Source organism: Penaeus chinensis, chromosome 39, assembly GCF_019202785.1.
Source record: "Penaeus chinensis breed Huanghai No. 1 chromosome 39, ASM1920278v2, whole genome shotgun sequence".
Classification (NCBI taxonomy): Eukaryota; Metazoa; Arthropoda; class Malacostraca; order Decapoda; family Penaeidae; genus Penaeus; species Penaeus chinensis.
This window is the reverse complement of record NC_061857.1, coordinates 24,470,956-24,483,455: the sequence shown is the minus strand read 5'-3', so window position 1 is coordinate 24,483,455 and position 12,500 is coordinate 24,470,956. Positions and strand designations below refer to the sequence as shown.

The 12,500-nt window shown below is 42.4% G+C and overlaps 1 protein-coding gene across 2 annotated transcripts in view; it reads right to left on the bottom strand.

Annotated features, from left to right (window-relative positions):
• LOC125046827 overlaps nt 1–12,500 on the bottom strand; it is a 19,005-nt gene that overhangs the window by 4,542 nt on the left and 1,963 nt on the right. The window contains exons 2-17 of one of the 2 annotated variants that reach the window (XM_047644798.1): nt 11,178–12,405; nt 9,773–10,630; nt 9,330–9,447; nt 8,264–8,436; nt 7,686–7,759; nt 7,067–7,267; nt 6,407–6,533; nt 5,607–5,738; nt 4,706–4,825; nt 3,249–4,448; nt 2,832–3,015; nt 2,343–2,455; nt 1,854–1,975; nt 1,198–1,434; nt 530–644; nt 53–163 (exon numbers count right to left, since the gene is read on the bottom strand). In XM_047644798.1, the coding sequence (XP_047500754.1) occupies nt 53–163; nt 530–644; nt 1,198–1,434; nt 1,854–1,975; nt 2,343–2,455; nt 2,832–3,015; nt 3,249–4,448; nt 4,706–4,825; nt 5,607–5,738; nt 6,407–6,533; nt 7,067–7,267; nt 7,686–7,759; nt 8,264–8,436; nt 9,330–9,447; nt 9,773–10,630; nt 11,178–12,332 (5,040 nt within the window). In that variant the 5' untranslated portion in view covers nt 12,333–12,405. Of the gene's footprint in view, nt 1–52; nt 164–529; nt 645–1,197; nt 1,435–1,853; nt 1,976–2,342; nt 2,456–2,831; nt 3,016–3,185; nt 4,449–4,705; nt 4,826–5,606; nt 5,739–6,406; nt 6,534–7,066; nt 7,268–7,685; nt 7,760–8,263; nt 8,437–9,329; nt 9,448–9,772; nt 10,631–11,177; nt 12,406–12,500 lie in introns of both variants that reach the window. The other variant, XM_047644797.1, reaches the window with a different exon arrangement.

The window sequence follows — 12,500 nt, the reverse complement described above, 5'->3', positions numbered from 1 at the left end:
ATTATTATGTTATTATTATGCTATTATACTAATAGCAGGCCACAACACTCACCTGCGCAGCTTGGGGGTGATGACTGCGCATGTGCACAGTTTCCAGGTACATCCGGCGCTTGAAAGCTGCTCCACACACCTTGCACAGGTGGCGCTGAGTTCCATGTTGTTCCTGTGAACATTTTTTATAAACATAATATAATGTTGCTGCTCTCTCCTGAGAGAAATGAAATCTAAATATACTATTATGTACTCTAATACAGTATGTGTTATGATTTCACTACAGTCTTTTAATATACTGTAATGGTATATGTTATAATGTAGTATAAAGAAATGAGGCAAACAAATCAATTGTGATTAATGGACTAATCAGAACCTTATCTTTAGTGAGTGCACAGCTTATGAATAGATATTTGTCTATGAGCACAAATGAAGACGATAACAATAATCAAATACTTCACCACCATAAAAACAAAATGTAAGTGACATTAGAGAACACAACCCACTAAAAAAGGAATAACACCACCATATGACTTACCCTTACGTGCCTCGCCAGCTCTCTCTGCCTGACAAAGCCCTTGCCGCAGGTCTTGCATACGTGTGGCCTTATGCCTTCGTGGGTGTGCTTGTGCTCAGTCAGGTCACGCATATATCTGTCAATGTATTGTACATTATGTATCTAAGTGTACATACAGTACATACATACACATGTGTATGTATACCTATATCTATATCTATCTGTACACATACAAACATATACACATACAAACATTGCGAAAACTGTAGAAAAGGCATCAAAAAGAATGACTGACAACACATGGCAAGAGCTCTATGTATTTTGATGTTATGTCTTCATCAGAATTACAAATTTTGACACAAAAAGAAATCCTGGACTGAAATTCACAACAGAAACAGAGTAGACATTATGCATGTGGGATGTCTGAGAGGAAAATGACTTACCAGAAAGAAGAAGGCACTTGAGTGAGAAACACAAGAGAACCAAGACAGAGAAGGAGAGAGAGAGAGAGAGAGAGAGAGAGAGAGAGAGAGAGAGAGAGAGAGAGAGAGAGAGAGAGAGAGAGAGAGAGAGAGAGAGAGAGAGAGAGAACAAAAAAAAGAAGAAGAAACGGAGGGAAATTAGCTGAAAAGATAAAGCAATAAAAAAACAAAATCTTGAAAAAAAAAAAAATCTAAAAATCCCCTAACCTGAAGGACTTTGGGCACAGGTTACACAAGTGCGGCCGATCCTGTGTGTGAGTCAGCATGTGGGTCTTCAAGTTGTACTTCTCTGTGAAGGCCTTGCTGCACACTTGGCACTGGAAGCTCTGGTTGTGCTTGGCCCGGTGCCGCTCAAAACGCGCAGCCGAAGTGAAGGTCTTGTGGCACGTTTCGCAGCTGTGGGATTCATCCAGGCCGAACGCATTTGATGCTTCTGAAGAATCTCTTTGAGGATAAAAGATTAATGAACAGTTAGTAGTGTGTATTGAGTCGTTCAAAGGGATGTCGTGTTTTCAAGGAATAGGTGGAAAAGGAACTATCTTATCTCTTGGGTAAACATTTTGCTTGCTTATGCTTCAGATATGGTAGATAAAAAGTATCATATGAAAAGCATGAACTGCTGAAACTTTTTTTCATGAAAGACAATAGTAAGCAACTAGCCTCATATAGAAAGGAAAAAATAGCCCATTTCTAACAGACAGACAAGACAAGACAAAGACACCTTACTTTTTGAAATTCATGAAAAGAGAAAAAAAAAGGTAAAGAAAAAAAAAGAAAAAAAAAAAGGGAAAAAAAAAAGAATGAAAAGAAAAAAAAAAAAAAAAAAAAAGAAAAGAAAAGAAAAAAAATTATCTGTATATTACTTTTTTGCGTGCCCATTTCTTTTCCTGACGATGGATTTCTGCGACCTGATTTTCCTGGGGGAAGACTGGATGATCTCGACAGTGACTTCCTGGGGAGGGTCTGGCTTGCTTCCGCTGGTGGGCTGGAATGAAGCAAATATATCTTTTATGTTCAATATTTTATGTTAAATTTCCATTTTTCTTTCAGCACAGATATTGCTGTTTAATCTATTTTCCAATAGATTTATACTGGACGGAACGGAACCATTGTTTCTTGACCAACTTTTCAGGAATTACATTGCACTGAAGGGATCTTTAAATCCATTAAAAAGCAGACCATTACTTTCTAATCATAATTACCTTCTTAAATGCGTTCACACCAAAAACAAATATGATTCAACCTTATCAGTTTTTGAGAACTGTTAAGATAATTACTCTTGAAAATATTGTATTCAAGGGAAGTGCTTAAAGTAAAGATGAAGAACAAACTGCCTTTTTCTCCAAACTTACCTCGGTGGCATGAGTTGGTGACCCCTCCTCCTGGGTCACTCCTTCCAGGGGTGGCACAGGAGGCCTCATAAAAGGCGGCACAAGTGGAGTGCCATGGCTTGCGTTGGAATCTCCTGAGGCGTTGTTGATATATGTTAATGCTTTATTGTGTTTATAAATATGGTGTCAAGCTAATACAGTAGAAAATCCCTTTTTCTGACTATAAATACAAAATTATATATCAATATACAATAAATAAATAAATAAATAATATATATGTGTGTGTGTGTGTGTGTGTGTGTGTGTGTGTGTGTGTGTGTGTGTGTGTGTGTGTGTGTGTGTGTGTGTGTGTGTGTGTGTGTGTGTGTGTGTGTGTGTGTGTGTGTGTGTGTGTGTGTGTGTGTGTGTGTGTGTGTGTGTGTGTGTGTGTGTGTGTGTGTGTGTGTGTGTGTGTGTGTGTATAAAGAGACAGAGACAGACATAAAAAAATACTATTTGCAAGTGACTGACCTGCATCCGGATGCATCACATGATCCTCTTCCACAGTTATTGAAGGAGAGTGTGACTGGCTGTCTGCCGAGGCACTCCCTTCCATTATCAAGCCTGAGGAATTGGGATCGTGTTGCGGAGCTTCAGCCAGGGTCAAGAGCACACTGGCCACTGAGGTGCTGGAAGGGTTGCTGAAGCTGCCATGCTGTGAGAGGAGATATTCATTGAAGATGACAACAAAGTAGTTTCATTTAGTGAAAGGGAATTTTATAATTTTATCTAGCAGTTCTGGAAACTGTACAGCTTTTCAGAGTACCTCATAAAATTATCCCAGTTATAACAAGCAAGATTTGTCCTTAGATTACTAGAAGTTACCTTAGGCTGTGAGATATCAGTACAAGATCCAGATGAAACACCTGAGAAGGGAACCGAACCAACCACTAATAATGGAGCATTATTGTCCTCTTGTGGCACAATATTAGAATTATCCATCAGGAAAGTTGAATTCTCCCCACTGCTGTTTGGCTGAGGAAGGATGGTGGGGTGAGAAGGTGTGGGCTGTCCACTAGAAAGGTTGACAATAGAGCTGCTTTCTGTTGGTAGAAGCAGTCCACTAGTATTGCTAGTTGGCAAGCTGATGGTACACAAGGGTTTCTCTTCCTTCAAATCTGGTTCTAATTTCCTCTGCCTCTGTTTTGGTGCACTCTGTGGATGGCTGGGCATGCTGGAGAGTGTCTGTATTGGCTGCTTGCCCTGGCTGCCTGTAGGTCCCACAGGAGCAGACATCTGAAGCACCACAGGGACATTTGGAGGAACGTTGCTGTTTGCATTGGGATACTGGAGAATAACATTTGTGGGACCCACTTGCGGAGGAGCCATGCCAGTGGGAGCTTGTGCAATGACGATGGGCATCTGTGCTGCTCCTCCCCCGACTTGTACAAGACAAGGGGGACCTGACTGTGTAGGAGCCACAGGCATGCACAGCTGTGGTGGAGGGGCAGCACTGGCCACCTGGAGAGGCTGTACAGGCTGTGGAGGTAGGTAGGGTGCAGTCCCCCCTTGAACTGCCAAAAGATGCGAGGAATGGGCAGTTGTGACGTGAGCAACACAATCTCCCTGACTGCTGTAGTGTAAACCACAGACGGAACACTGGAACACAACACGGTGGGCGGAAGCAACGTGGAGATCCATGTGCAGCTGGGAACAGGCGGTTGCACCACATACTCCACACTGCAGAGGAGTGGCTCCCTCTCCACCACATTCAACACACTTAACATTGAGAACCCTGACCTGCAACATCCCTTGGGTATCATCAACAACTGTAGTTACATTCTGAACTGTCCTCTCCATTGACTGAACTTGCCCACTGTTATCCAAAACAGGCATTCCCAAGTTTGCCGAAGATACGACAACAGGTCTGATAGTCACAGGAGTCTCCAACATAGCCTTTGGGTTATCGGGATCATCTGGGTTTTCCACATTTTCGACAGTTGTCTTGTGTGACTTTCGCAATGAATTTGGACATGTGCCACTCAGCACCTGACGCACTTTCTGGTGTTCTTGTATGCGCACTGCTTCCACTGTGGCCTGAGCTGTAGGACTCAACTTGTGGCTTCCTAGCTCTGGGATAACATATACCTAGAAGAAATACATAAATATATTATATGCTGTGTTTATCAAAGCAAATACTTTTATAATCTTAGAGTAAATAAGACAGCAAATAGATGAAAAATAAATGCTCTTTATCATGTATACCAAGTGTCTGAGCGTAAACATGGACAAAGTTTATGCTTTTGTGCATTACCAGGAATGTGGTTGAGGGATACACTTTTTATGCATAATAATCAATCTAAAAGTAAAAAGTCACAATGTCAGTGTATCCAGGAATATCTTACCTCATGCAATGACTTCCTGTTGGAGCTATCAAGACGTTCGAAAGGAAGGCTGTGAGTCTTCTGGAGGTGAGTGCGAAGATCCTGGGAGTAGGCGTAGCTCTGCCCACATGCACCACATACCTGGAAGTAAAGAGGAAAATATAATCCAAAAGTAAATTACCTGGAAACTTTCTTCTCTTCTCTCTCCATCTCCTATTCCTTCTCTACTTTTATCCCTGGCCATCTGCTCTCTTCTCTCCTCAGTCTCTCCTTCTCCTTCTCTCTATCCTTCTTATTTTCTCTCCTCACTTTTTTAATCTATTCTCCCTTCTATCTCTACTCCTTCGATTCATTATTCCTCTCTAGCTCTCTCTCACCCACCATTTCAAGTGTGAGTGAGCATCTTTGGCAGTCCATCAAGGAAAATCTCTTTATATATCTCCTTCTTTACCTTTCTACCTGCCTCTTCTTCTCTCCTTTTACCCATCTCTCCCCTTTCTTTTACCTGTCTCTTCTCCTTCTCTACTGTCTTACTCCCTTCCATTCCTCCTACAAACATTTTGTGTGTTTTCTCTCCTCTCTCCTTTTACCTCTCTTTCTCCTTCTAGCTCTCACTCTTCAAGCTCAAACTATATAACTTTTCTTTTTTATCTTGCACTTATTCATCTGTTCTTCCTCCCCTTCTCATCTTCTCTTGACTTTATCTCTTCTGTTCTCTCCTGTTACCTCTATCTCTCTTACTCTCCCTTCTTACCTCTATCTATTGCTCTTACTCTCCTTTCTTACCTCTATCTATCTCTTTCACTCTCTTTTCTTACCTCTATCTCTCTTGCTCTCTCTTCTCATATCTAACTCTCTTACTCTCTCCCCTTACCTCTACCTCTCCTCCTAGCCCCTCTACCCTTCTCTAGCTCTCACTCACCCAGCGTTTCAGGTGATAGTGGACCATAAGGCGATGACGGAGGAGGTTGGCCCTGTCTCCGAACATCTTGCCGCACTCCACGCACGTCTCTTTGGTGTTGCTGTGGATCATGCGGTGGTGGGCTTTGCATTGCTGAAAGAGAGGCACAAAAGAGGGAAGTATTATTATCATCATTTTATAATTGTGTTCATTATATTGGAAGGGTGGGGGGGGGGGGAGATGAAGTAATTTTGTTTTTTGACTTTAAAATATTTTCTTCTTAACCATATGACTGGGAATGAAATATCTGAAGGGTATATATTGTGAAAATAGGATCTTTAATAATGAAAGAATGTCTTGAATACTCTATGACTACTTAGTTGTAAAGTCAACATCATCCATGGAACAAGCATGGAAGGAGGAGGAGGAGGAGGAGGAGGAGGAGGAGGAGGAGGAGGAGGAGGAGGAGGAGGAGGAGGGGGAGGAGGAGGAGGAGGAGGAGGAGGAGGGAGGAGGAGGAGGAGGAGGAGGAGGAGGAGGAGGGAGGAGGAGGAGGAGGAGGAGGAGGAGGAGGAGGAGGGAGGAGGAGGGAGGAGGAGGGAGGAGGAGGGAGGAGGAGGGAGTAGGAGGAAGGAGGAGGAAGGAGGAGGAAGGAGAAGGAGGAGGTGGAGGAAGTAGGAGGAGGAGGTGGAGGAAGGAGGAGGAAGGAGAAGGAGGAGGAAAAGAAGGACGAGGAGGACGAGGAGGAGGAGGAGGAGGAGGAGGAGGAAGAGGACACTTAAAACCCTTGCCATGAACTCACACTTCGCCTTTTCACATACCTGTAAGCGCTTAAAACACTTGCCGCATATTTCGCACACGTATGGCTTTTCTCCTGTGTGGATCCTCATGTGCACTTGCAGCTGGCTTTCATAGGCATACTTCTGAGGGCACCTTGGGCAGGAATGTCTGCAATTGGAGCAAAGAGCAGGACTGTGAGATCAAAAGAAAGGTGCGAGAGGAGGGATAATAAAAGTAAAAATATGAATATAATAATGGTAATGAGTGATGATAATAATGGAGAAAAAAAAAGGTGATGGTAACAATAATGGTAATAATAAAAATGATAATAGTTTTAACAATGATAATATCAAAAAATTATATTGATAAATAATATTAATAATAATAATAATAATAATAATAATAATAGTAATAACAACATCAGCAACAACAACCATGAGAATGTAATGATAAAAATGATAATGGTAAATTTAAGATTCACATTAAAATATTGAAATATCTTTGTGAAAAATTGAATAAAAAGAAGAAATACAGGAATATAAACTAATAACAATCCAAAAAGAGAAGACAAAAACAGAAATAAAAGCAAAAAACTGTGCACAGAAAATGGAGAAATACGCTAGAAAATAAGAATAAGAATAAGAATACAAGAATAAGGGGTAAAAAATGTGTAAAGCACCCAGAGAAACTTCTTTCCGTACCGAGTCTTATGATTGGGGTCGTGACTCCGCATGTGTACTGCCAGACGCTGGGCCGACAGGAAGGTCTCGTCACATGTCTGACACACGTACTTCTGGTCGTGACTTGCCATGTGCCGCAGGAGGCTTCGGTGCCGGATGTAGTTACGGCCGCACTTGTCGCAGGACCAAAGGGGCTCCATTTCACCATGAGTTACGAGATGTCTGCAAGAATGTAAGGCTGATAGCAGGGGTGTCAATTGAGGGGGGGGGGGGGTGCTTAATTACTAGATCTATTACCCTCACCTATTTACCCCATTTCCTGAATATTTAGGAAAAAGTTTCTATCTCTTCTACTATTTTTCTTTTTTTTTTAAACATTTTTACCACTTAATAACAGTAATAGTAATAGACATATTTTTTTTCATTATCACATTATCAATAAAACACTTAATAACAGTAATAGTTATAAAGATATCTTTTCATATCACTCTTTGGACCTAGAACAATGAAATCTTCTTTCCGGCAAGTTAAATCACCGCTAAAATTCCTCAAATTATAGATAATTGTATCAAATGGTAGAAAGCAACAGAGCCAACAGAGAAGTTAGGGCCATAGGCGACAAGCTACGGAGTCAACTCACGAATCAAGGTGGACTTTTGTTGTAAACTTCCTGTCGCAAATTGGACACTGCAATTTCTTTGACTCGTGGTTCACCTGAAAAATTGGAAAAGTATATAATGAGAGAGAGGGAATGAGAGGAAGATAAAAAGTGTGGGAGGGAGAGGGAGTTGGAGAGGGAGAGAGGAAAAATAGGGGGGATGTAAGAGGAAGCAAAGGGGAGGAAGAGGGAGAGAGAGGGAGGAAGAGACAAATGAAGCAAGGAGAGAGAAAGGAGAGAGAGGGAGGAAGAGGCAAAAGAAGCAGGAGAGAGAGAGAAAGGAGAGAGGGAGGAAGAGGCAAAAAAAGCAGGAGGGAGAGAGAAAGGAGAGAGGGAGGAAGAGCCAAATGATGCAGGAGGGAGAGAGAAAGGAGAGAGAGGAGTGAGAGGGAAGAGAAAAGAAAGAGAGAAGGAGAGTACCAAATTATAAGAACCAATCTCCCACACCCTCCCACAACAGACTTTACATTACCTCAAAACCCCATCCCAAAACCTCTCTAATCTTTCCTTCTTGACACAGAACCCCAACGCATAACTGCTTTCCTCCTCAGACACAATACCTTATGAACGCGAGCCATGTGCTCTGTGAGGTGCGCTCTCGTCCGAACCCTCCTCTTGCAGATGGTGCACTGCTGCTGGCCCTGATTGCGGGAATGGGTGCCCTGGTGGCGACTCAGTGCTGACTCTGAGCGGCAGGTCTTCCCGCATTCCAAGCAAGAGTACTGTAGGGGTGCTGTTCAAAAATATATTTTTTGGTAAAAACAAAGTAAAGTAAAGTATACTCAAGTAAAACAAAACAAAAACTCAATCAATCAATCAGTCAATCCTTTGAATCTTTTTGTAAAATTCTGAAACCCTTGGAGACATTTTGGGAAGAGACTGGTGCCTTTGAAATTCGCACCACTGTAGAATCCAAAAATACAAGAAGTTTACAAATATAATTGTGGGGTTACTATTAGCATTGGTGGATACAGAGATCTTAATTGGATGGTATAAGGTAAAAAATATACAAGATTTACAGTTATGCATAACAGAGAATGATGATATTCTAGTCCTACACTAGAAGTTCATATTACTTTGAATTTGCCATTTTTGTAGTTTCAAGTCTTAAAAAAATCTTTAGCGGTCTATTAAAAGATAATTTTTTTGACAAACTATAATTTAATAACTTTGGTGCCTAAATATATTAAAATTTATATATCAATAGTAATGATATTTCAGAATAAGTTGAAAAACAAACACAGCAAGTGTTTTAAAATACAGATTCTGTTAAGATTACGGTTGTACAAATGGGAGAAAAAAATCAAAGACAAGATTTTTCCTTAAATTTTCCCCTACAACTCTATCAAACTAAGAACAACAAAAACTTTGTGTTAAGAAAGGGAGAATATGAAATTTGGTTTTCTCAATTTCTGATTTTAACATGTAATCTGCACTGCCTGTTTTACATATAACTGCTGGTGTGTCTATGCTGCCAGGGAAAAACTGGTCCATCTTTGCATTATCAGAGCAAATGACAATTCATTAAAAATCGTTTTGACCTATACTTCAGACAGGTACAGTTACCAACATAACAAAATGTTATAAAAGAAAAAGGAAGCACGAAGACACGCAAGTTAAATTTACCCTTGATGACGGGTCCTCCTGATGACGAAGTTTGGTCCTGCGTCTTGTGGATACTCAAGTGCCTCTTCAGCTGCTTTACGCTCTGGAATTTCTTCTGACACTTGTCGCACTCTATTACCTGTTTGTGGGAGATGATTGTGTCAGTACTAAAATGTTTGGGATTATTTAGCTTTTATGGTTCTTTCTTTTAAGGATTCACATCTGAATTTTATTTATTTATTTATTTTCTATTTTTTATTTTTATTTTTTTAATCTATTTATTTATTTATTTTTTGCAAGTAACAGTATGATTTCCTCTTGTATCATTTGGTGAAAATGAATGCAAGTCATTTCTATAATCATTATTTGTGAAGGTGGATGGAAAGTACAAAATAATATAGGAATGTTACTCTCTTTGCAGTATATGGTAATTTCTTTGAGAAAGTGAAACCTGATTAACAAACCTGACTGTGCCCCTCTTTATGCGCAGTGAGTTCCTCCACAGATGAGAGGTACATATTGCACAGGCCGCAGCGATGCAAGGAGGGTCCCTTCTCGATCACCTTCTGCAGAGCATCTTCTTTGTTCTTCGTCTTTTTTCCTTCATCTTCTGCAACGCTAGCTACTGCCTCTACTAAGCTACCCACTACATCCTGTGCAGCGTTGAAATCTTTGTCACAGTTGATGGTATGTTCCTTGTAAGTAAAGCCTGTCATCAAACACAAGGGAAGCTGGCTATCAGGGTCTCTACTTGGTGGCACATCTTTGTTCACAAGCTTCTCACACTCTTTGGATGCTGGAGAACAAACTGATGCGTTCTGAGCCCTCATCTGCAAATATCTTTCTAAAAGTAGATCCATCTTGCGATCGGATGAATCCCGGGCAACCAGGATCTCGCGGACTTCGCTGGTGCTGAGGTCGTGTTGTCTCTGGAGATGCAGCATCAGCCAGCTCTCGTCCTCTGCCAGGTACTCGCATCCATCCTGGGAGCACCGCTGCAAGGCATGTCGCCAGGAATGCAACTGTAGAGTGCTGCCAGAGGTGAATCTGGCGCCACAGATGAGGCACAGATGGGGACGAATCTTGGCCAAGTGCTCCTTCGCATGGGCAACCAGCTGATGTTGAGCAGCAAACTTGAGAGGACAGCTGGGGCAAAGGAGGGTAGAGGGATGCTTGCGGACATGAGCCCTGCACTCAGATGCCGTGAATAGCTGGTAGCCACAAACTGGGCATGCCAGGGCCTTATTCTTCACCCCATGCTGGACTCGCAGGTGCCACTCCTGCTGAGTCTCACTCCAGCATTCTTGCTCACAAAGGAAACACTGCAAATTGCAAGACATTGTTACACAATCTGTATCAAAATATGGGTGGGGGAAAGAAAGGGAGAAGGAAGGAGAAATGAAGAGGCAGGGAGAGAGAGAGAGAGAGGGGGGGGGGGGCTGTGAGTGTGAGAGTGAGAAGAAAAGAAAACTATCTGAGGATTTTTAAAGATCCTAATCTAACATGAGATACTAAAATTATACTTGGACTGAGATTTCCCTAGCCTATTCTGACACCGAGACCTGACTCGGTTCAGGGATTATCTCTCTTTTGGCCAGCCCTAAGTGTGTTCACTGAACTAAGGGAGCCAGACTTTGAGCATCCTCTGCCTGGATCCTGATAATTCCTTTGTGGGTTAGTGATGATGTACAGCATACATGTTAGAAGTCTATTCAATATTGTTATGCCATTCTAACACCAATGAAAACATTTTAAAACCAGCCCAGATGCAGTAAGTTTGGCGTAATTGAAATGTAATGTCTGGCAAAACCTCAACTTTTCTGCTCAAAATATATATAAATGCACTTGATTAAATTATATGTAACTTACCTGGTATGACTCTATGGTCTTCTCTGAGTGCTGTTTCACAAGATGATGCCTTAGGGTTGCTGCAGATGGAAGAACAACGGAACAGACGTGGCACCTGAACCATTCTGATAAAAGGGGCTCCTCTGATTCTACTGGAGTTGCTTTGGCCTTGCGCGTGACTGGTTTATTTTGCGAGGCTATTGTGCATATTTTCCTCTTCTTTGATTTTTCTGACAATGAATCATCCTCACCTTCTTCTGGAGTCTTGGGTAGGTCAGGTAAAGGAGGTGATGATTTTGCCCTTTCAAGTTCCATGATGATTGGTGGGTCTGGCTCGTGACATGATGTCAGTTCATGTCTGCCACCTTCTTTTTCCTCTGTCTGTGGGTTCAGTTTGGGCTCTGGCAAATTGCTTTTCTCTTCTGCAACATGTAGCTCCCCGTCGTGATCTTGTTTTCCTACTGCATCTAAACTGATTTGCTTTGGGAAGCCATCATCACAAGTGTCAGGTAACTGAAGCTCATTATTCTCCTCAAGTATGATCTCAGGGGTGACAGGGATGTTCTCAGGGAGTGCATCGTTCATGAGCAAGGCCTCCTCCTCCAGGCTCACAATGAACACCTCCTTCTCAAAGACAGGAAAGCACTGGAAAACAACCCCATCTTCACTCATGAGGAAAGGGGCAGCATCCAGCAGGTCAATTTTCCTCCCTGGTTCATCGCCATTACTCTCTGCTGTGTTTCCTTCCGAGGGATTCTCGTTGTCTTCCTGCTTCTCTCCCACACTAGTGGAAGCCTCACCCATGGCAGAAGTCCTCATCTCTGGAATATCCTCTGTGCACTGAGTACCCACTTCTTCAGGGACTCCCTCCTTCGATGTCGTGGCTCCATCATTGACACTGAACACCGACACCCCTTCGAGGTATTGGCAGGGTTGGTTCAGCATCGAGTCCACTTTGATCAGATTGCCAGCGTCGAATCGTGATGCCAGCTCCGAAAGGGTGGACGAAAGCAGCACCCGTCTCTGTCCCGCGTTGCCATCATCACTTGGTGCCAGGTTCTGTGCCATGTCCTCCCCAACGCAATCCCGAGACCTTGCAGCGGAGGCGGCAAGAGGGGGACACTCCAAAACCCTCTTCTCGTGCAAGTTGGGGTCATCTTGGTTATTTTCATTCATTGTCCTCTGGTTTTCTTTTAGAGTGTAGGGAGGGTTCCTCTGTGTCTCTGCTGCATTGGCCAGTTACTTATTCCTGTATGAAAGAATAAATATTAATGTCCTGGTGGATGGGAGAGGGATTGGTAGAGGGGGAGAGGGGGAAAGGGAGAGAGGGGGAAAGGGAGAGAG